At 35.1% G+C, this 21,576-nt stretch overlaps 2 protein-coding genes across 8 annotated transcripts in view; one reads left to right on the top strand and one right to left on the bottom strand.

Moving 5' to 3' along the window:
- Positions 1–1,084: 1,084 nt before the first annotated feature.
- Positions 1,085–21,576, bottom strand: part of LOC149806021 (noggin-2-like) — a 65,173-nt gene continuing 44,681 nt past the window's right edge. For 5 of the 7 annotated variants that reach the window (XM_089950866.1, XM_089950862.1, XM_089950867.1 and 2 more), the window contains one exon: positions 1,085–3,801. In XM_089950866.1, coding sequence (XP_089806992.1) covers positions 3,021–3,779 — 759 coding nt within the window. In that variant the 5' untranslated portion in view covers positions 3,780–3,801 and the 3' untranslated portion in view covers positions 1,085–3,020. Of the gene's footprint in view, positions 3,802–5,652; positions 5,799–9,468; positions 9,518–21,576 lie in introns of those variants that run through there. The other 2 variants (XM_089950865.1, XM_089950863.1) reach the window with 2 other exon arrangements.
- Positions 14,529–21,576, top strand: part of LOC149806020 (uncharacterized) — a 137,503-nt gene continuing 130,455 nt past the window's right edge. Inside the window, exon 1 of the mRNA XM_089950871.1 lies at positions 14,529–14,940. Coding sequence (XP_089806997.1) covers positions 14,931–14,940 — 10 coding nt within the window. The 5' untranslated portion in view covers positions 14,529–14,930. The remainder of the gene's footprint in view (positions 14,941–21,576) is intronic.

The raw sequence follows: 21,576 nt of genomic DNA, 5'->3' as shown, positions 1-21,576 counted from the left end.
GGCGACATAGGAAATCGAACTTTACACCACCACTGTATAATTCAACACATAAAATCCAAAATCTCGATCTTGAAAATGGAACTTTAAGGACATGCAATTTGATTCATCACGTGATATTGGATTTCTCGACATATAACATCGAAATTTCAAATGCGACTTTCTGATTGGACCAGTTTTTGTCTGCTACGGCGCCTCATAAATTTGGTAAGCAGACAGTGCCGGAAGACCACATAGGCAGAGTGGGCACCGGCCTAGGGGCCCGTGACAACAGATCAAAATAATATTGATAAAGCGTATTAGGAGATTATTTCGAAGGGGTGGGGGCAAGAGTTCGACTGCCTAAGGGCCTAAGGACCTTCACAGGGTTAAATCCTACACTCTAAACAGAGCTTAAACTTTTACTGTCTATTGTGCATTTCATAAAAAAATTAAATGATAAATTCTACAAAATATTGACTGCTTGTTTTGCCTTACATTACCAAACACTAGTGCTTATAAGCGATGTTTTAATTTTCAACTATCCAACTATCCAATAAAAATGGGAAGAAATCTTGATTTTGATTTTTCTTTAGCCCCACATCCCAATGGAAAGTGCATTCACTACCTCGCATAAAGCTGGGCTTAAATGTAAATAGTACTGAATCAGTATTTACATTTTTTCTTTGAAAGCCCCAATCTCGTGTGTTAAGAGGAGTCTTTTGATAGTAAATGCTTATGTTGAGAGAGACAAAAATGGCAACGCAAGGCAAAAAAATTACCTAGCTGTTTAAATGGTTTTCGCGTTTTTAAATGTTCATATTTGGTTTATCTGTTATTATAATGATGGAGTCCCGTTTATGTTTCTTTGTAATGCAACGTCAATTTTCCTAATAAGAGACACACATGAAATTCCACTTTACTGTTGTTAGGTTAAAAAATAAAACAATAAAGTTGGAATCAGTCTAATCTCTCTGAGAATTATTCCACTTGCATGGAAAATAGAAGATGATGGCTCAATTGGGCTGACGCTTACGCTCTGCGTGAGATACAGCTGGGTACAACGAACAATTCTGTACTAAGGTAAACACAAGACAGAGATACTTGCTACGGTATAACACAATTATATTAGGGACCAACAATTCAATGTTCGGGAGGCAGAGGCCTAGGATTTTTTTTTTAAATGAAAATTTCCGTCTGTGAATAGCTGAAACAGATCTTGCTCAGATATAGCAAGATAACACCATATTATATCCAATATATTATCTGATAAAATAATTATTGTTTTGAGATAAAATAAAATAAAATGTATCAGCTCAAAAAAGTCGTAGCCACCTCTTCCCCGGAAATTAAATGGTCAATGTCTTACTTGCTTTCTGTATGTTGATTGCTGTACCAGTTGTAATCTAAGAACTGTAATTAAAGTGCGACGACTCAGCTAACACTATAGCTAAAATCCTGTAAAATTCATTGTTTTGAAATCAGAGATCTTATTGTGAAGTATTGGCACTGAAACCTACAATTTACTAGCCACACTAGTGATATAATAGGCAGGGAAACTTTGAAGGGGATGCCATCATCCATGCAAGAAATTTATCAGCGAGGGCTGGTAAATATAAAACACTCTAAACAAACTAGAAAATATTTAGTGGATATGAGAAAAAGTAACGGAAACGTTAAACAGGAAACAGTTGCTCTTCTTAAAATATTAGAATGATTAGCAGTATTAAAAGATGAATATGCCTAATTAACACATTAATATATGCTCGTATATAACTAAAAAGGATGCTTCGATCCAAAAACATTCCAAAAGTTTGATTTTCCTAAATATCTTTTAAAACATTCCATTTGACCACCACGTAATACGTGTCAAACATGTGATTAATAGATCATCAATATAAGCATATTCATGGTATTCAAAAATTAATTTGTGACAATTAAAATTGTTTGTAAAAATATAATTCTTTAATGTTTTGTTGTTGTCATGAACAATGAAAGCATGCTGTTATTTACATTAAATTATTAACAAGATTGCTCGAGAATTTCCGTACATTACTTACTGGCAGAAACTACCGAAGTACCGGCCTAGTGAAAATGTACCGCGGTATGTACCACCGGAACCGGTGTGCCGGTATGCCAGAAATATTGCATCACATATTTTTATGTTCTTTTTTCAAAATGCCTTAATAATCAGATATATCTAATATATTTATACATCTGGGTAAACATACACTTTTCTGCAGAAACTTTGCTATAATCAATTAAAGTGAATAAGGCTACTTATATTGAATACAGATATCTTCTGTCATTGATAGGGAAGGATTTCAAAAAAATAAGAGTTTCTGAATTATCACACTTCCAGACATATATTTCATTTCTCTTTGGACGAATGCCTTGAGATAATATAAATGTATTTATGAAAGAAAAACTGGAAATCATGAAAAAATGGCTCCTTATTTTCACAAGATAATCATATGTCTATGTTCGATCACCGTCCACATGACGGGTATCCTATAAGGTATTATAACACATTATGAGATCCTATTAGATTTACTTGCTCAAGTCCTCTGCCACAAAGACACACCATTTAGTAGGTAAATACAACACAGTCACGTTCAGAGAATGGGTAAATAAATTAAGACAATTAAAGGTAAATATCCATACACTACAAAATATACACATACTTCACGATACACCAGGTGATAAAAACCGATAGTCGTAATTCGCACTAAATGAATATGCAGTGGCTTGTTTTGTTAATCTTATTATTATCCTTGTAAATACGGTCTTCAACAACGGCATGTCTTGCCTGAACAAATTTCAACATCTTGTTCTTTCATAAATAGGAAACAATGAAGATTTACATATGTACAGGCGCCCATTAAAGATTTCGTTGTATGCGAATAGTTTGAAAGCATTGTAACATTGATTAATTACATTTCGATGTATACACAAATCTCCTCGAATAAAAACCATTTTCGTTCCGGAATGAGATTCGGTTGATTCTAATTTAGTCTGAGATTTTTTATAGTTTTTAAAACGCATTAACACGTGCACACACATCCATCAATAATGGGATAGGGAATTTTCGTCCATTTGCATTTAAGTTTTGATTTGCCGTTGACTAATCTTTTCGTCCTGATAAATCTTCGGCTACGGTTGTGATTTGATCCCTTTTTGTTTTTATCTTTTCCAGAAGGACCCTTTCGCCGATCCTTACACAGCCATCTTAGTAACTTTAAAGTGGTGCCCTCTGTCGGTGTACATCTCATTCCCTCAGGCCACGAACATGAAAGTCCCGTATCACAAATCCCTCTTCGTACATATCGAGGCCAATACAGGTCCCCTAAATCGTCCCAGTTGAAATAAATGGGACAAGAAGCCTTGTCGATTAGCCATCTTTTGATGGCTTGCATTGTTTCATTATTTACATGTAAAACTTCGCCAGCATTCGTCGTGAATGTAAAATTAAGTCGTTTAATTCCATCCCGAAGGACTCTATCGACCACCTCGGCAACTGGAGGTTTGTTAGGTGGCCTATGGCCAATTTCACTTGGTTTCTCTATAGACATCCAGTTGGAGTTAAAATCATTCCCCATTCGTCGTACAAGTTTCTTTAACTTCATCTGGTCTTTGGTTGGTTTGTAGTTCAAGAACGACGGATACGCTATCTGACGCTTATCGAGAGTAGTGATCTTGTTGTTTGGCTCTGGTATTGCATTGTTACTCAATGGAATCTCGCCAAGTACCTCGAAGCAGGAAATGCTCCCTAACAGGGAGCTAAGAAGAATAAATCCCATCATTTCAGGTCATGCGTACTGTGCTCTGAAAAATAAGGAGAGAGTCTTACGGGTATATCTTCAGAACACATAAGCATTTAAACAGAAGCTTGATAAACCTCAAATACATATGTGAACATTATATATATATATATATATATATATATATATATATATATATATATATATATATATATATATATATATATATATATAACAAATAAATATATTATATATCTGTCTATCTATCTAATCTCCTAAGGTGTTCAGTACTTAGTGTAAACTGTAAAAGAGTGTACTGCTTACGAAACAGCGAGACTTTAAATAAATTCCTAAGCCCTGATAACACCATTTTTATGCTCCTGGAAGTTCAAGTTGGTACTAATTTATTTACACAGTCGATATCGATTATGTCCTAAAACGTTCTCATTAAATGTATTCAAATTACAACATGAGTTAAGAAAAAAGAAACCTGCGACCAAGGTCAAAACAAGCTTACAAGGTAACAGATGGAATCTATTCGTGGTAAGTATCAACATATTTAGGTGCAAAAGCTCTTGCTTAAACGTTTGAATTAAATTTGCAAATTATTGCAATTGGACAATTTAATACATTATATGTATTTGATCACCATGTAAAAAGAAATACGCGAAATGAAAAAGAAATGTATTGCTTTGTAAGACCAAAACGAAGAAACTAATCTATATTATACAATGTTAATCTTGGCAATAAAGCTTATTATTATTATTATTATTATTATTATTAATTATTATTATTATTATTATTATTATTATTATTATTATTATTATTGTTGTTGTTGTAATTGTTGTTGTCGCTTTCGTCGTCGTCGACGTCGTTGTTGCTACTGCATTGCAGAGGTGGAAGGGGATGGAGAAATTATGTTGAAGACAGTGGTGACACGGGTCACGTGTTGACACATAATGTAATTGGGATGACAGTTGTACAGTTTATAGTAACTCGTGACATTCAGCCTGCACTGTCGGTGTTAGCAGCACAATGCTATATCTATTTAGAATCCATGATATTCATTTAGCTAGGTCAGTTTTGTGGGACTGCAATGAAAATGCAATTCTTGTCTTACATAAAGCCTGTCAAATCGACTGATGTCAGGACAAAGTCAAATGGAACAGAAATTACTTTAGTGAAAGATTTAACATATCATTTCCATATAAAGGTATATTGCCAGCGTCACTGTCATACACATACCATGAGAAGCCTACTCTAATTTAAATAGCCATTCTACAATATATGGCGTGTGTGAATTTTTCGCTGTATCAAGATTCCGTCGATGTTTAGAGGACAGGTCATAAAACGAATATCATAAATGCAGTATTTGTTTTTTCGTGTGTGTTGTTGTTGTTGTTGTTGTTGTTTTGTTGAGATAATTCTGTATGCAACGTCTTAAATCCATCGTTTTGTACCGTTGATAAGTTGCTATTCCTAACATGTGTGACGATGCCTAAATCATTTCATTTCGTAGTCCCCTAAGGGTGGATTCACATTGAATAGCTGTCGACCTCCCAGGGTGTACAATACATACACAATAAATGTGCAACTATGTTTGAAAGTTATCTGTTTGAAGGCCCCGAAGGATACCCATTTTCGCGGTTATTATGTATACTGGTTTTGAAAATATGAAATAAAAAAAAAGAACTTGCTCCTAATTATTTATATTTATCAGTAGCTTTCGAATTCCACATTGATGCCACTAACTGAAATAAAATCGCAACATATGGATTACATTCAATGTCTGAAGTCTCTATAGAAAGTATAAAGTAATCAAGGAAAATGTTTGCTGTATGATAGAACTATAATGAGACCTTTTGCATGGCTATCCTCAGTTGATTCTATTGCTCAATCAAACACGCAGACCTACCTTGTATTTCCACGTTATGAGATAAACACATCACGCCGGTTTGAACTTGCGTGTACTCCGACAAATGTATATAATTTAACTGAGAGATTGCATCATCACTTACCACACACACGTTGTAAGCTAATTCAGAGAGCATTGACTAGAGACGTATGTATGGTATGGAGGCCGATAGGTAACGTCACTGTTCAAAATTTACTCACTTAAAATATTTTAGGGGAGTTACTATTTGCGGGTTCGTTCTATTTCCTTATAGTATTCGCTTTTTTGGCTTTGTACGTGTTTTACATTTAGTACGTTTAAAATCATTTCATTACACGCTCTCTCTCTCTCTCACACACACACACACACACACACACACACACACACACGACTATATCCGCCATTATTTTTTTTTCAAAATACAGTCAGCATTCGTTTAAGAAAACTTAGAAGTTACAGTAATATTAAATGACAGACAATCGGAAAATGAATTTTTTTTTTTAAAAGGAAGTACATGTTTAGTAGCTGACAATACTTAAAAATGACAATTGTGTTAGCTTCAGTAATATCTTCAGTGAAATAGAAGCAATGTGTATGTGTCCGTGTGTGTGTGTGTCCGTGTGTGTGTGTGTGTGTATGTGTCCGTGTGTGTGTATGTGTACATTAAATCAAATAAAAATGTGATCGAATTTTGGCGGTTCTGGTCTCTAAATTGAGATGTACACCGACGACTGAAGAAAGTAAGGTTGCCTAGTAGAACTGGATTCGTGTATTGATTCGCTAGACAAGTCTCATTCTATGCAGTGATCCACAAACAAGTTTTCCCACACAATTTCAGTGTTGCATAACCATACAGTAACGGTTTAAAAGTATAATTTTGAATAACTCTTTTTCAACTGGATCTACTGCAATAGTAAAACTAATCACGCCTTCTCATTAGCGTATAACATGATGTAAAATTAAAGATTGCAATCAGTATTAAATATAACAGGAAAATTGTTTGAATTTGCATATGGAAGTTGTGTCTAAATTGGCGGTTTAGCACTCACTTATCTATGACGACTCTGCCCTAAACCTCTTCTAGATTATCCATGACTTTTCACCACTGGGGATTTCTTGCACACGTGTGCCAACAGTAGTCCACGTGGAAGCCCTCGTCGTGGATTTAGCGGTTGGGGAGCCGTGACAGGAAAGCGTGGACTAGTAAGCGGCCATTTGGACACGGTTCAATATGGGGCTGCGGTGCTATGAGCTCACAGACAGATCGATATACACTGACATCATGTAAGTGATTAATTATTAGAGATTATATGATGACATTCGAAACCTCACAGTTTGAAATATATCGTATTGTGAAAGAATTCGCGTATACGGCTAATGCGGGAATTAAAATAACCAGATCAATAGTGCGTTGCAGCTTCAAAGAAAAGATTAAATCGCTATTTAGCTTGAATGCGTCATATCGATTCGCCAAGATATCAGCCTAGTGATATTCTTTGGAGGATTGGAAACAATCCACGTGCGACATTCAACACAACATTTGCCGCATTCGCTAACTTTTCAACGGCTGCTTCGAACTTCCAGTAATCGTAGGTACTGTAGCAGTGGTGTCACTAGAGTTGGTGTCACCCAGTGCGGCAACTCATGTTGTCACCCCATGAACTCCTTCTTGCACAAAAATTCAAAAAAATTATAGACAGTCATGTGCGGTAATTCATGGTGTCACCCCCATGGACTCCCGTCCTGCACAAAAATTCAAAAATTTTATAGACATTCATGCGTAACTCATAGTGTCACCCGACTCCCCATCCATGGACCTCATTCATGCACAAAAATTCAAACTTTTTATAGACAGTCAATTTGGTGTCATCCCCTCTGATGGTGTCACCCGATGCGGCCCGCACTCCCCGCACCCCCTAGCGACGCCACTGTACCGTAGTATATAGTAGTCCATGTTTATTATATCGATGCTTTTCATCCATGTGCACTTCTGGCCGTCACGACTCCTTTAACAAGCCGCCCTGCAATTGTTACTCCGAGTGAAGGATTAACTATGTTCATCATGGTGAGATTGACGACGGCCTTTTGACGTTTATGGATATTGCTTGATATTTTATGCTCGAGATCATTTCGGTAGCATGAAGCTCGATGCGATTCATATGTTCTTCACCAGGCTTTAGTCGGTTTTTGGAGTCCAGTCTTATATCCTATCATGTTTTAGGTCCGCAGTAGTTGTATCTGGGGTAAGGCTTTCACAAGGATATTTACTCCATATTACCTCGGGAAGTTTCGTTAAATGTAGCAGTAATATCACCACCAAGTTTTTTGTTTTTTTTTCAATTTAGAAGGTCCGAGAGGAAAATCTTCACTTCCAGCCACGAATGTAAAGTTCACGCGGTGAACCAGAAACCACTAAGCATTTTCTCTTAGAATGTACTAAAGATGTTACTTTCAGACACTGAACAGTAAGAGTATTGCCCCATATTGCAGACATAACTTCGTTATTAATGGATAAACCAGTGCGATCGGTTGAGGTAAATTAGGAGATTTTCAAGCGGTCCAAAAGTACATAATTACAACAAAGAGATTTGCACGATCAGTATTTTTGTCTTCACTTTTATATAATTGTTTATTTTAAATATATACCACCAGAGTTGAAGCTTAAAGTCCTTTAAAGTACTTCATCTACACATCCACTCCATCATTGCCAACATATGCATTCTTTCTTTTCTTGGTGATTTGCAAGGTTACGAAAAGTGTTTCTGCTGTAAACACGTATTAGCTGTTGTCGGACATTATAACATTATAACAATATTGTGTGCATAATTGTATTTTAATTAATTTTCGTTAGCATGTTTTAATGTCTACAATTTGTCTTAATTAATCCCATCTACCACATTATATAAGTAAATAATATTGTTACTGAGGAAAGAGCATGAAATAATCTCGTGCTTGTTACTCAATCCTCAATATCTATTGTTTGATTTTATGTACTTTCCACGATGACATCTGAAAATAATACTAGTTAAACCATATGAGAATCATGCTAGGACTTGATAATAGGGAACTGAATTAAAATTTGGTTGAAATGTATTACAGCTTACTAAAACTATTCTCCCCAGACAAAAGTCAGGTGGACGGCAATCATGGGACATAATTCATATGAATGATATTGTCAACTGCTGGAGCAGCAAAACCCACTCAAGTTCACGGCAACCTGAAGCCAGATGACAAAATTGCTCAGTACCAATACATTTTGATGATGTTGTCTGTCGTAAACAAAATTCATCAGAATGAATTGACTGGTTCTTGTGCTATGCAAGATACACCCATCGGAAGATATGCAGTTAATTATTAAAGGTCTTAATTCTATCCAAATGGAATTGACGAGACAAAATTCATAAAAGGCACAGGCAGGCCTAGAGATAATATAAACACCAAAGCATTAGTGTATCTTTAATGGTTACTGAAATATGTCGGCATTTGGATCACATTGGCTATTTCTGCGAGACAGAAATATGCCTCGAAGGTATGTCAGCGCAGTAATTCACAGAAAAAGGATACATTTTATGCACCGGAAATTTCACTGAATAAATGAAACCGCAGTCTGTTAGGGCCACGTTGGTTATTTCTACTACTTGACTGACCGAAGGATGGACCGAAAGGTTGCGATGGAAAATAGTTCAATGCAATAATAACTTTGCATAGAAATATATTGGCATGTGTTCTATATGTGGCGCACTTTTTAAGCTTTGTAGGTAAATTGTTGTAAACAAGGTTATTGCACGTGACATAAATTGGAATGTATTTGTGGTGGCAACCGCACAGGAAACATACCTGATAAATATTCCTTTCCCTCGTTCCAGACCATGCCTAAGTGAGTACACTGTAATAATGGATAAATTATAGTGAGAACGAAGTGTAACAACTTTCGCTTCCATTCTGATGCTTTCATTTCGTATTATTTGTAACATGACACTTTCAGAGCATGTATGAATTTTCCGACATTATATGAACTTCCACAATTGTTATAGATAATCCATTCACACATACGGACTCTAATCGGTTATAAGTCGAGTTCATTTACAAACAACATTTACCCTGATATGCCGTCGCATAATGCGCAAGTAGATAAGGGTCTGTGTTGTTTGTTCTACTTATTACATCGTTACAAACTGCATAGTTGCATATCTGGTGGCGTAATATGCGCCGGCAGATCTGAGTCTATGACTTTTCTGATAAATCCGACTTGTTAGTGAGTATAGATGTGGATGTTTTTCATGATAGAAATCACATTGCATTATTTACCAAACATTTATGTTTCCTGCAAGTACTGCATTTTTGCTTTCAAAACAATATACTGAAATAGAAAATATTGCAAACCCGTGGCGTACCCAGAAATTCTGCCCCCTCTCTCGCAAACTTAATTTTGGAGCTCCCTTTCCCCAACCCTACTACGTAACCCCATATAAGGTATTGGATGAGAATTTTGATCCCCAACTTCGCCTGCCCTTGCCACCCCCACCCCCGGCAGTTCTGCGGGATTCCTGGGGGGTTGCTACGCCACTGTTACAGTCTGAGTGATACAACATGCTAAAATATTCAAATCATAGGTAATTCCACTGTTGTTAATGTTACTGACGGGTTTTGCATTGCTTTCCTGTTACTACTGATCGTCTTTCTTAATTGCCGACAAAAGAAAGAAACTTTGCTTAATTGGCGTGGTCGCCTAACATGTCACTTCCAATTAATGCCACAGATGTTTCTTATTTTCCCATCCACTATTATTTAACTATATTTCTATTTAAACGCGTATTCTCGATGACAAATCAAGTTCTTGTCCTTGTAATCCAACTGCTTCTTTTTTTCTATTTTCTCATGCCACTTTTTTCTCGTTCTTTTCATACGAGATTAAGTCGAGTCCCTATATGCGACAATATACGAACAGTGAAGTATCTACTTTCGAAAAAGTGTATATCATTTTCACGTAACACGACTACAATAGCGTGAATAGCCCGCTTATGTCACACAAAATCTATTTTACGAGTCTCTGTCATGAAGGTTATTACGCCTTTGGATTATTTGATTGAGGTAGGTAAGTGGTGCATTGAAATATTTCTTGATCTCTAAAGATATATTCTAGAGAATAAAGAGCAAGATAGAAAGTTAACACTTTAAGTTCAAAGCCCCTTAAATTTTATTGCACGCTTTCGGGAAAGGTTTATCAAAGTTACTTGAGCATAGTAAAAGTGTAAATGAATGCGTCAAGTAGTAAAACCTGTGAAGTTCTGGTACAATGGTACATCAAAGGTGTAGAAAAGGAATTTCCGTTAACAAGATAACAAATGATCTATGTGATGAATAGCAACAATGCTGATTCCGAGTACTAAGGCAAACAAAATGTTTTTCCTATTGCACTGTTTTTAAAAAAAAATTGAGTAGGTGGTAGGTAAGTATTTTTTAAAACATTATATAATATATAACCAGCTCAGTTAAATGCACAAATCAATGTAAATCAATTTCGGGAATATTGTTTGAAACATTTTTTTTACAGGTGCAGGTTAGGGTAGACCTCGTGCTATAATCGGCAACGAAAAGCCGACGATCGGCCGACCGAAAACACATTTATTTTTCTGAGGCCAAACTGGCATCAGGTCAGAAGGTGCAAGACGAGAAAGATGTTTGCTTTTGTGCTGTACATATATTTTCGTGAGACTTATATGTATGTTTTGTCGTATTATTGTATAATTAAAAAGATAGAAAATAACAAAGTTTTTTTAGCTGACGCGACGGTAAGGCCAAGTAAGCGAATGGTATGGGAATTCGTAAGGCATGCATCGTCCGTTTTGAGTTCACATTCATTTTCTTTTCATAAAGCGTTTGATTAGTTTACACTAAATTTTACAAGATTCTGACATCAAGGCCGTTGTGATTTTTATACATAATGTCGTTCTGCTATTTAAATAAGGTTGCCATGACTAAACAATAAAAGTAGAACATTAAATAACTTTTCATAAAAATCCAAGTACCGCATATATTCGCTTATAAATCGAGTCTGACTACAAACAATAGAAATCCTAATCTGTCATAGCATAATGTGCCTGCAGATCAGGGTCTATGATGTATGTTCGACTGATTAATATTAACAAACTGCACAGACATATAGCTGCAGTTTTATAAAAAAATATCAATGGCTTATTCCCAGAATCCACATAACGTAATTTTACCAGAGATTTTACATACAGCATCCTTTAGACAAGGCAAAGCAATAAAAAACGAATGATACCTGTCCTCCAAAAATATTACCGTTGTACGAAAAAATTAATTCCTAAACAATATTGCATCTAGGCCAATATTTAAATTAAATTAATACAACACCCACCCCAAAGAAAGCTCATTTGACAAACTGCTTTCTGTCTTAAAGGTATTTATAATGTGTGCATATGATAGAGATCAACCGTTAAATACGGTTGTTATTGTTAAATGTAGTAAACATTGAAAAGACATTTTGAAATGGTTGAAGTAGATAAACTATGTGGTAAGAGCATGATGTCAATGCACATTAAATTTGTACAAAAAATGACGTGAATCTCCAATAAGCAAGAACTGTTATTACTAAACTGTTCAAATCTTCTTGCGTCTTCTTTACTGTACTTGCCTCGGCACAATACAGACTTCAAAAAGTTGACTTACTGTAAGACACACAACTGTATCTTCTGAAAGACAACATTCCAAATGTTACACAATCATACCGGTTTCAAGGCCTTTGAAATCTATAACAATCATGCGATTAAACATCAAATAAGACTGCTAGTACTGAAAGAAACCCCCCCCCAAAAAAAAAGAACCAATCAAACCCCCCAAAATGCAAGCAAACACAATACGACATTTCTAACATAATGCTAAAAGAATTCGACCACGTTTGGCAGAATGCACGATATTGATATAGATCACTAAAACACGGGCCTTCTTGTCTAGCTGGATAAAGGAAAATTTGGAACCGCACAAATTTGTAAGCATTTCAAACATGTACTCCGGATGAACAATAAATATTAACATATAATAAACTCTGCCAAGTAGATGGACTTTTCTGCTGACAGCTGTATTATATCAAGATCCTTTGTCGCCCGTATTCTCATATTCGCTAGCCAAAGTTCCGATATGTTAACCATAGCTACACCTTGGCGGATCGAGCAGATATTTCTGTGTTTCGGGTCTGTGAATTTCATTGGATGCGGCAGCCATCGCATTCGATCAAAATTAAGTTGTTAAATTTGAACACTATTTCTACAAGATAGAGGCAAGGGGAACACGCAGCTTGAATGGATTCATGGAGAAGCAATTTTCCACTGCCGGTACGTGTTGGTACAAATATTTTTCACTCAACATGCATGTTATGGCTTCTCATACGTAGCCATACTTTGGATGTTAAACTTACAAAGTATCCTTTTGAAGTTAGTTGCCTACACCATTTTCGGCCGATGTACAAGGAAACACGGGTACTCGCTATTGGTTACTTGGCATTAATGCTAAGGGAGGCAACTCATGAAATCCAATATACTGTATGTCGCTAGGACAAAACACCAAAATATTTGCTCGATCCGCCAAGGTGTAGATAGGGTTAACATATCGGAATCTTGGCTAGCGAAGATACCGGATGATTTGCATAAGAGAACATGTGTCTGGGGTCATTTGAATACCTCAGTAATTACCGTTAGGCATACTTTATTTTACAGACAGAAAATTGTAGTCTAATCCTGACGTATGCGCTACCGAACCCTCTGTCACTCTCGTTACATCACAAGTGGACTATTCCGAATCTTCTGTCGTAACCGTTAAGGATAATAACACTGTTCCGCTCTAGAGTTTCGTAATTTACATAAGGTTTAATTTCTAAAGAAAAATAATACCCAAGCATTTTATCACGGGTTATGCTGGTTATTTGCAAAAGACCTTGTACATCTTAGGTATTTTAAAAGGAACGTTTAACTCCATTTATTCTGGTGTATTTATAATGGGTGTGCTTTAGGTTGGAGATTTCTACTTGCTTTATATGTGCACTCTCTTCTTCCTTGACTTCAGGGTAAATTGGAACATAACTAAACGATAACTTTATCTGTGTTTTTATATATGTTATAATTCATTTATTGCACATGCACACCGTGATATTACTTACTCTGAAAAATTTAATATTCCCTATTTTAATAACTTCTAAAGTTAGCGTAGGGAAGTGTATTTCAGATTAATTCAAGCTCATTGTTCGATCACAAGGGGGCAGCTATTTTGATCCGCTGTATGGTTTAGATAGTGCACTATTTCCAAAATTAACACTTGTAAAGAAATTTCCGTCACAATACATGAAAACATCAGATAGGTATGCCAGCATTCTCTCCACTATGCATGCTGCCGATGCAGACAACTTCACGTTATGCCTGTCCATCTTTCAGAAGTGATTATAGTTGACTGCATTTGCAAGGGAAAATATTAACTAGTTTTTATGAGCTTTACTGTGCGACGTTAGAAGTGAAATATTGCTCAGAAAAAGAGTGAATATTTTCCATTACAAATGTATAAATCTCTTTATTACATACTCATGTTACGTTTCTTTCTAAGGCTGAATAACAAAAAGAACACACTACAAGAAACAAAGTAATAGAATTTCTGCTGGATTCTAAAGTAAATACACAACCGTACTTAACAAATACACTGTAACAATATTCATGTACACTTAGTACAGCCCAGCGACCTTTGAACTTGTGGCGTATCATCCACCCAGTCATTCGTTTCAAAAGGAAATCCCATTTGGGTTGTCTTAAAAGCAAGATTTATAGTCACATAGCGAATGAATGCGCCTTGGAATAACTATCCCAGTTGGTCTGGAATGGAAGGGGATTGTTGTTTCTGTACATCCAACTAAATTCTGCATATATAGTTGCGATGTATTAGAGTTATTAGTTGGGTTGATTCCGTACGATCTACATGTGACTGGAAGGAATGGCCTTTAAGAAAGCTGCACACGTGTTTCTGTTCTGTTGTTGACAGTTTGAAATCATAAGGTGAAAAAATATGAAATTCTTTTATTTGTAATTCTCAAGAAGATGCAGGATTAAATATTGTTTGTTAGGTAATACCAGATTCGTTTGGTTTCTGAGTGTAGTATTTTCTCCCTTGGAGTGTGATTTGTGTTGGAAACGTAGTCTAGACTTCGGTACAGTTTCGTTGTGGATCAATTATAGGAACATATGTAAATCTGATTAGCAAACATAACTCAGAAAAGTGCATTTGAAGAAAAAGTCAAGATGCAGAAAGGTAAGTACATGTATTGCCATTGCTGTTACAAGCTACAAGTTCGATGAAATATTTTTATGACCTGTCAGATTCTTGCTCTTTGATGAAGGGGCACCAGGTACATGACATGTATAACTTGTACTATAAATCAAAACATTTTCTCAAAATATGTAAAACGGAGGAAATTGCAAAGCAGCTGTGACGCGAGAGTCCATTTCGCCAGGGGAAGATAAGGCTTCTTCCTCGTCTTGGCTTATTAGCTCTGTGGCTATATTTTTTTCTTCCAAACTCCGCTTTCTTCAGTTGGATTTTGTTTCCGAATTTAGTGCTTGAACTGACTTGTAAAATGGGAGATCTCTGGGAGAGACCATATATCCCTTGACCATAATTTTTTGTATAGACTCTAGAGAGCACGGCTCATACTCCGAATCATTCAATTTGCTAAGCGTTATGAATATTTCTGCTAAAATAAATGTTTAATTGATCAAAATAGTATTACCAATATTGCATGTCTCGCGTTTATAGTCATAAAGCCGTCGATGGATATTATAATATCACGTTCAGCCGTTTGCTTCTTTGGAAGTTTCTTTTGTGATTTATTGAACTCGTCTACATCGTCAGCTTTATCATCTTTGCTTTCAAATGGATTACATAATCGTGCTTCGTTTATCCACAGACAAACCTAATAAATCAAGAGCTCCGCGTTTTGTGCATGAGCGCACATTGTTTGGTACAATAACAAGTAGTTCCTAACAACACGGTACTATTTTTAGATGCACGTGTCGTGCAGTATGAAGCAGTGCAGTATGGAGAAATACTTCACTATAACGAGAACGTACAATTAATGCAATAGAAAATGAACATTTATAGGTTACTGCATTTGTATGGGAAAATATGAACGAGTTTTCAAATGGAATACATCACGAACTTGTGAGTGCAGTATATCCTTCCGACCAAATGAGTTCATATTTTCCCATACAAGTACAGTAACCTTTTTATTATATGCTCATTTTTTATTCTACCTATTTTTTGCAGTCCACGAAACATGTTTTAGTTCATTCAGAAACAAATAACCACAACGTAAAGAGCCTCTTACGCGAGTGTATATGATTTGTTTACAAATCAAAAGTGTTGGTGTCTGCGTCATTGTTTGTTTACAATAGAAAGTGGTTCCTTTATTCACGTGAATGCTATATGTGTATTGTCGCGCGCGTTCAGTATCGGGGAATATTGAACGATTCTGACAATGTAAAGTTAACGGGGAAAAAAATGAGCATATAATAATTATAGGTTACTGCATTTGTATGGGAAAATATGAACGAGTTTTCGGATGGAATAATGCACGAACTTGTGAGTGCAGTATATCCTTCTGACAAAACGAGTTTTGTTTTAATTATTAAAAAGATATTGTACATCTTAGGTATTGATAAAAGGACTTTTAATTCCCTTTCTGTTGGTGTAGGTTTGATTGGTATAATCTGGATTATCATGGAGTATACATCATGGCCTTACTTTGGATGTGCAGCTATAAAACATGAGCTAGCTCCACATAATCATTTTCAATTCCTGAACAACAAAAGTAAATTGTCAACAAAATATTAATAAAAAAACAAGCTGATAATTAATTGTAATACTTTTTACATATTTATTCTATGCACTTTCGGAGGCTCGATCGAATTGCCTACTCTTGCAAATTCGTTTTCCCTATTTTAATAACTGCCAAGTTTGCGTATTTTGGACTAGTTCAGGTTGATTTTTCCAGCTTATGGGAACAGCCATTTTGGTCAGCTGTGTGCTAAGATTATGCACGATTTCCACAACTACAACATGTACGGAAATTTCAGGCACAGTACATGAAAGTAGAATAGAGGAATGCGAACATTCGTTCGATTGTACATGTTGCAGATGCAAACAACTTCGCTTTATACCTGTCACTATCTAAGAGTGTTAACACCTCTTAGTCTCATCCCAACATATATGGTTGGTTTGGACATATAAGTGGCACACTGGTTTTTTCCAAATAGTGTTGTATGCTATGGGTTTCCCTGTCCACCCACCAGTGTGTTACAAATGTTTGTGTTATAAAAAGAATAAAATAATATAAATAATTTAGCAGGGTTACTCTTTGTTTTGTTCGTCAAATGTTATTGGTTTGATTATCCCTTTGAGTTTTGGAGAGAATTTACTATCTTCCCTTTGCCTAGGCTGGCAGTGGACCTAATTTCCATTTTCTCACAAGAACGTAGGAGAATACTAGCTCCCTCTAAAGTTATATTAACTTTGAGGTAGTTTTCTTCCCCTTATTTTGCTTATTTGTTTGCTATATTAGTGACTCAGCCAGAGTCGGTAAAGTCTAGTGTGTGTTGTTCGTGGTGTTGATGTTGTATATTGCCCCCATATTTGTGTATGGACGGCATTATCTCGATCAAATTCATCTCAGTTTTTGATCCTTATTTAAGGCTTAACATTTTTGAAAAGAGGCTTTGCCTTTAGATCCAAATGATAAAATAATAAAATGTATATACTGCATTGTTTTACTGTTTGTGAGTGCGTGTTGCTTGTGTCTATTTTATTTGCCTAAGTTATTTGTTTATTGTGTGTATCAAAAGGTTTGGTATATTTTGTGCCATAGCACTTGTTGTTTGGTCTAATCTGGATTTTCCATTAGGGATGAATATTTATTTAATATTTGCATTTGCTTGTGTATTTAGTATTTGTTTTATGTGTTGGTTATATGAGTAGGTACCTTGGCACCTCATGTACAAAAAGGGATTGAAAGTCTCCTCTTGTATTTAGATTTTCATTTTGAAGCATCTTGACGCTTCATTTCTGAAAAGGGATTGAAATGTCCAATCACGCGGACGTGATTGAAAACATGCGTGTTAGTTTGGGCGCAAGATTGTTTTAGATTAGATTATTAGTTGTGTTGTAACAGGATCACGAGAATAATGCAACTGCTTATTGTTGAACATAGTTTAGTTGCTCGGCTTGGGAGGATGCATTGGTTGCATCGATTATGTGTACCAAATGATATAAACATACAGTTCGATGGACGGTCTGGGGCTACCGTGAATACTTTTTGTACGTGATATTGTGCCAAATTGAGAATAAGTTCCAGATTGTCTAAGAAATATATGTTACCTTAATTGTTTGTTATTTTTTTGTTGTACAGTACCTTGGTACATTTTTTTAGAATGTGTTTTTGTATTGTAGTGTTTTGTCAAAATATTTGTTATATTTGATACGGGGGGGGGGGGGGTGTCTGGGTCTTCCTTTTTGAGAACCTAAAAGGCATAAAACCCAGTCCTTCCTGTATTTTTGTTATTTTTCATATCTGTATTAGTTCATAACCGCGTTTTTTTTTTGCGAGAGGGCAGTCAAAGTGTATATTTTGTTATAAATATAAGACATTTCCCTCTGTTCCCTTCAGGATAGCTAGTTTTATAGCTCTTCCAAGGTGTTTGTCTTAGACTGCTGCTTTTTAGCTAGCATGTAAGATGCTATTCACAAAGGGATTGAAATCTTCAATCACGCCGACGTGATTGAAAACATGTTTGTTTGGAGCTGTCTAGCTAGCTCATCTAAGAGATGGCTATTCCAAACAGGTTTTTTAGTTATCATTTATCCATATATTTTGTTTCCTTAGATCAACTGCATCTAAGATAAAGTTTATTGTTTTATTATAAAGACTTTTTTGTGCAATCATATCTGTATATAGTAAGTTTTCTTCTTTAAAGAGTCCTATCTTTTTGGAGATTTCGTTGGTTACTTCTCTTCTTTTTGTTTCTAATTTTTCACAGGAAAGGATTATGTGTTTTTTTATTATCATACATTTTTTTACATAAAGGATATTTAGGCATTTTTCTTAGTATTTTTTTCTCAAAGGCTTTTTCTCCTGTCCACCACGCGTCGTGGAGGTAGGTGTAAAGAATTTATTTTTTATTTAAATTCTTTATTTTTTACCATTTGCTCCAAATTTCGTTCCAGTTCAAAAGGAGATGTTGCATTTCAACTTTGTTTTTTGGCAGTCTCAGATCTCGAATTATTTCATATATTTTTGTTTTATTGGTGGGGTTCCATAGTTCATTGTTGTTTTTGTATGTTTTTAGTGTTTCAGTTATTCTATAAACAGTTGCTGGTGATTTCATTATTTTGATTAGTTTGCTGTTATTGTAAATATCCTTTCTGTGTGGAATTAAGAAACGAAACCAGTAAATATATAGGCCTTGCCAATATTATTCTGGTTGGGTTGTTAGACTGTTTATTCTCTCTATATGGTTGGTTCTCTGTTTACTTAATAAATTAGGGAGATTCAAACCTCCCTGTTCTTTTTCTTTTTGTAAGGTGAAATTTGAAACTTGACTTGTACTTTGGTTCCACATGAAGTTTTTTAGTATTAAGGACTCAATTTTTTTAATGTAGTATAATTCAAAATCTATAGTATTAAATTCATGCCATATTGAATTGAATAGATAGGTTTTCGCAATCTGTGCTTTTTCCATTAGTTTTAAATATCTCTCATTCCAGATTTGTATATGTTTTAATAATTTTTTCTCTATTTGTTTGAAGTTAAGCATTTTATTGTTTAAACTTAAGTAAACACCTACTACTTTTACATGTTTTTTAATTTTTTCTGGTGGTTGACCTGTCACTATCTAAGAAGTTCTAATATCTGTATAGCGCAACCTTAGTAACCGGAAGTCGTCTATTAAGGACTGAAAGTCTATTTTATTTATACAAGACTTTGAAGTCTAAGAAGAAGATTTAAATGATATTAATATTAAGTAAATGGAGGCCATTTTTTGTTGAATAAAAGATAATCTGGATAAAATCAAATATTTTGCAACAATGTAACAAAACCATAAAGCTTTGTTATAAAAGTATCTTATTGTTGCTTTCTATTCACTTTTGTAGACAACGGATTAAAATAAGAGTTATCTCCCTTTCCATCGCGTGGGCGAAGAGGGCACTTCAAGTGGGGGTGGGAGTTAAGCTATAGAAAGAATATTAGCAATAGATAAATTTGAAATTTTAGATATAGCGAAAACGAATTTTACATGTATTATCCCGTTTGAGTTGTGAAAAGCAAAGCAGAGATACTCTTAATTCACGGAAATTAGCGCACATTAAAAAGCCAGAAAAGTCGCCAGAAAAATATATAATAAATAAAAAATTTAATAAGAAAGTAAAAAGGAATCGAACGCACGCAGATAGAGGTTAAACGTCAGTGATCTGTAAAGGCAAGCGCCTTAAACCACTCGGCCACCCAGAACTCCAGTTATCTTTTGAACGACGTTAAGACGAGTAAAACAGATGAATGTGTGTTTGCTCCGTTTAAATCATAGAGGAACGTTGCTGTTTTCATTACATTGTCCATCTCGTTGTCATATATTAAATAAGATGGAGTGCTAACAGCGGTTACACCAAATTGTAAGTTATTTGATTTAATGTATTTTATTCTATATCGATTTATTATAGGATTTCAAGTACATTTATGCAAACGTTTATATATCCTTTCTTGAATATTTTCTATTTGCGTCCTTCCCCTCACAATACATAAAGAATCTTTCTTGAATAAATGATTAGTGATTTAGACTGTACGCGGGATTTTCTCATTATAGGGATACATGGATAGACACTGAAATAAAAACCCTTACCATAGAGATTCAAGAAAAACCTTACCATAGAGATTCCCCCAGAATATATATTCAGTTACAACAAAACTTCGAGTCTAAAAATTATTGATCATTATTTATTTTTACAATGGTACCATGGTGTTAAGAATAACAGAGGTAATTTAATTTTTTATCGATACGTGGCACTTTTTATTTTGCAAAGTCATAGCGCGTGGCTTTGAGTTCAGTATACATGTGATTCCCGAAACCTTTATGCAGACAGTTCTGTATCGATTCATTTTTTCGAGGAATAGATCTAGGTTGGATGAAGAATACGCGGAGGGAATTCTTAGTATTTAAGTAAAAAAATTGTATCGTCCCTTCGTCGAATACGAACATTTGATTTCTTTATTTTAATTTCATCGTTCCTTTATTTAATAAGAAGAGTGGAATTTTTCATAACGTAAATATTTATGTATCGTTTCTTCAGTGAATAAGAATGAAGGGATTCCCTTGATGTAAATATTTATGTATCAGAAAGAAGGGATTCCTTGGTGTACATATTCATGTACCGTTAATTGAGTTGAATAATATAACCGCGTTCCATTATTAGATTTTATGATCAATTACAGCAATTTTGACCTGTTTTACTCATGAAAGTTAATTTTTTGTAGAAAATTGTTGCTCACGTTCCGTTCGGGGATGGGAGGGGGGATGGGGCCCTCTTTATCGCAGTGATGGAAGTGGAATCCATTAATCAAAATAAAAATTCTGTTTAATCCTAAATAAAATTGATCAAATAAAGTAAGATATCAGGTACTTTATTTTACAACGCATTTCAATTTTCATTCTTTATTTGTTTTTGCCCGAGAAAAACATGTACAAAATATTCTATCCCCCCATAAACAAAAGGTAGAAAAGAAAGTTGTGCGTCCGTTTATTTAACATTAAAATGATATTGAATCATAAGTCATAAAAAATCTTTTCCTACGACTAAAATCGTTATTTAGTCTTTATAATAGGCTTTCAGTCCTAAAATGTT

This window comes from Sinohyriopsis cumingii, chromosome 2 (assembly GCF_028554795.1).
Source record: "Sinohyriopsis cumingii isolate HCF-2022 chromosome 2, ASM2855479v2, whole genome shotgun sequence".
NCBI classification, from domain to species: domain Eukaryota; kingdom Metazoa; phylum Mollusca; class Bivalvia; order Unionida; family Unionidae; genus Sinohyriopsis; species Sinohyriopsis cumingii.
The sequence above is the reverse complement of the archived record's forward strand: the minus strand, read 5'-3'. Positions and strand labels throughout refer to the sequence as shown.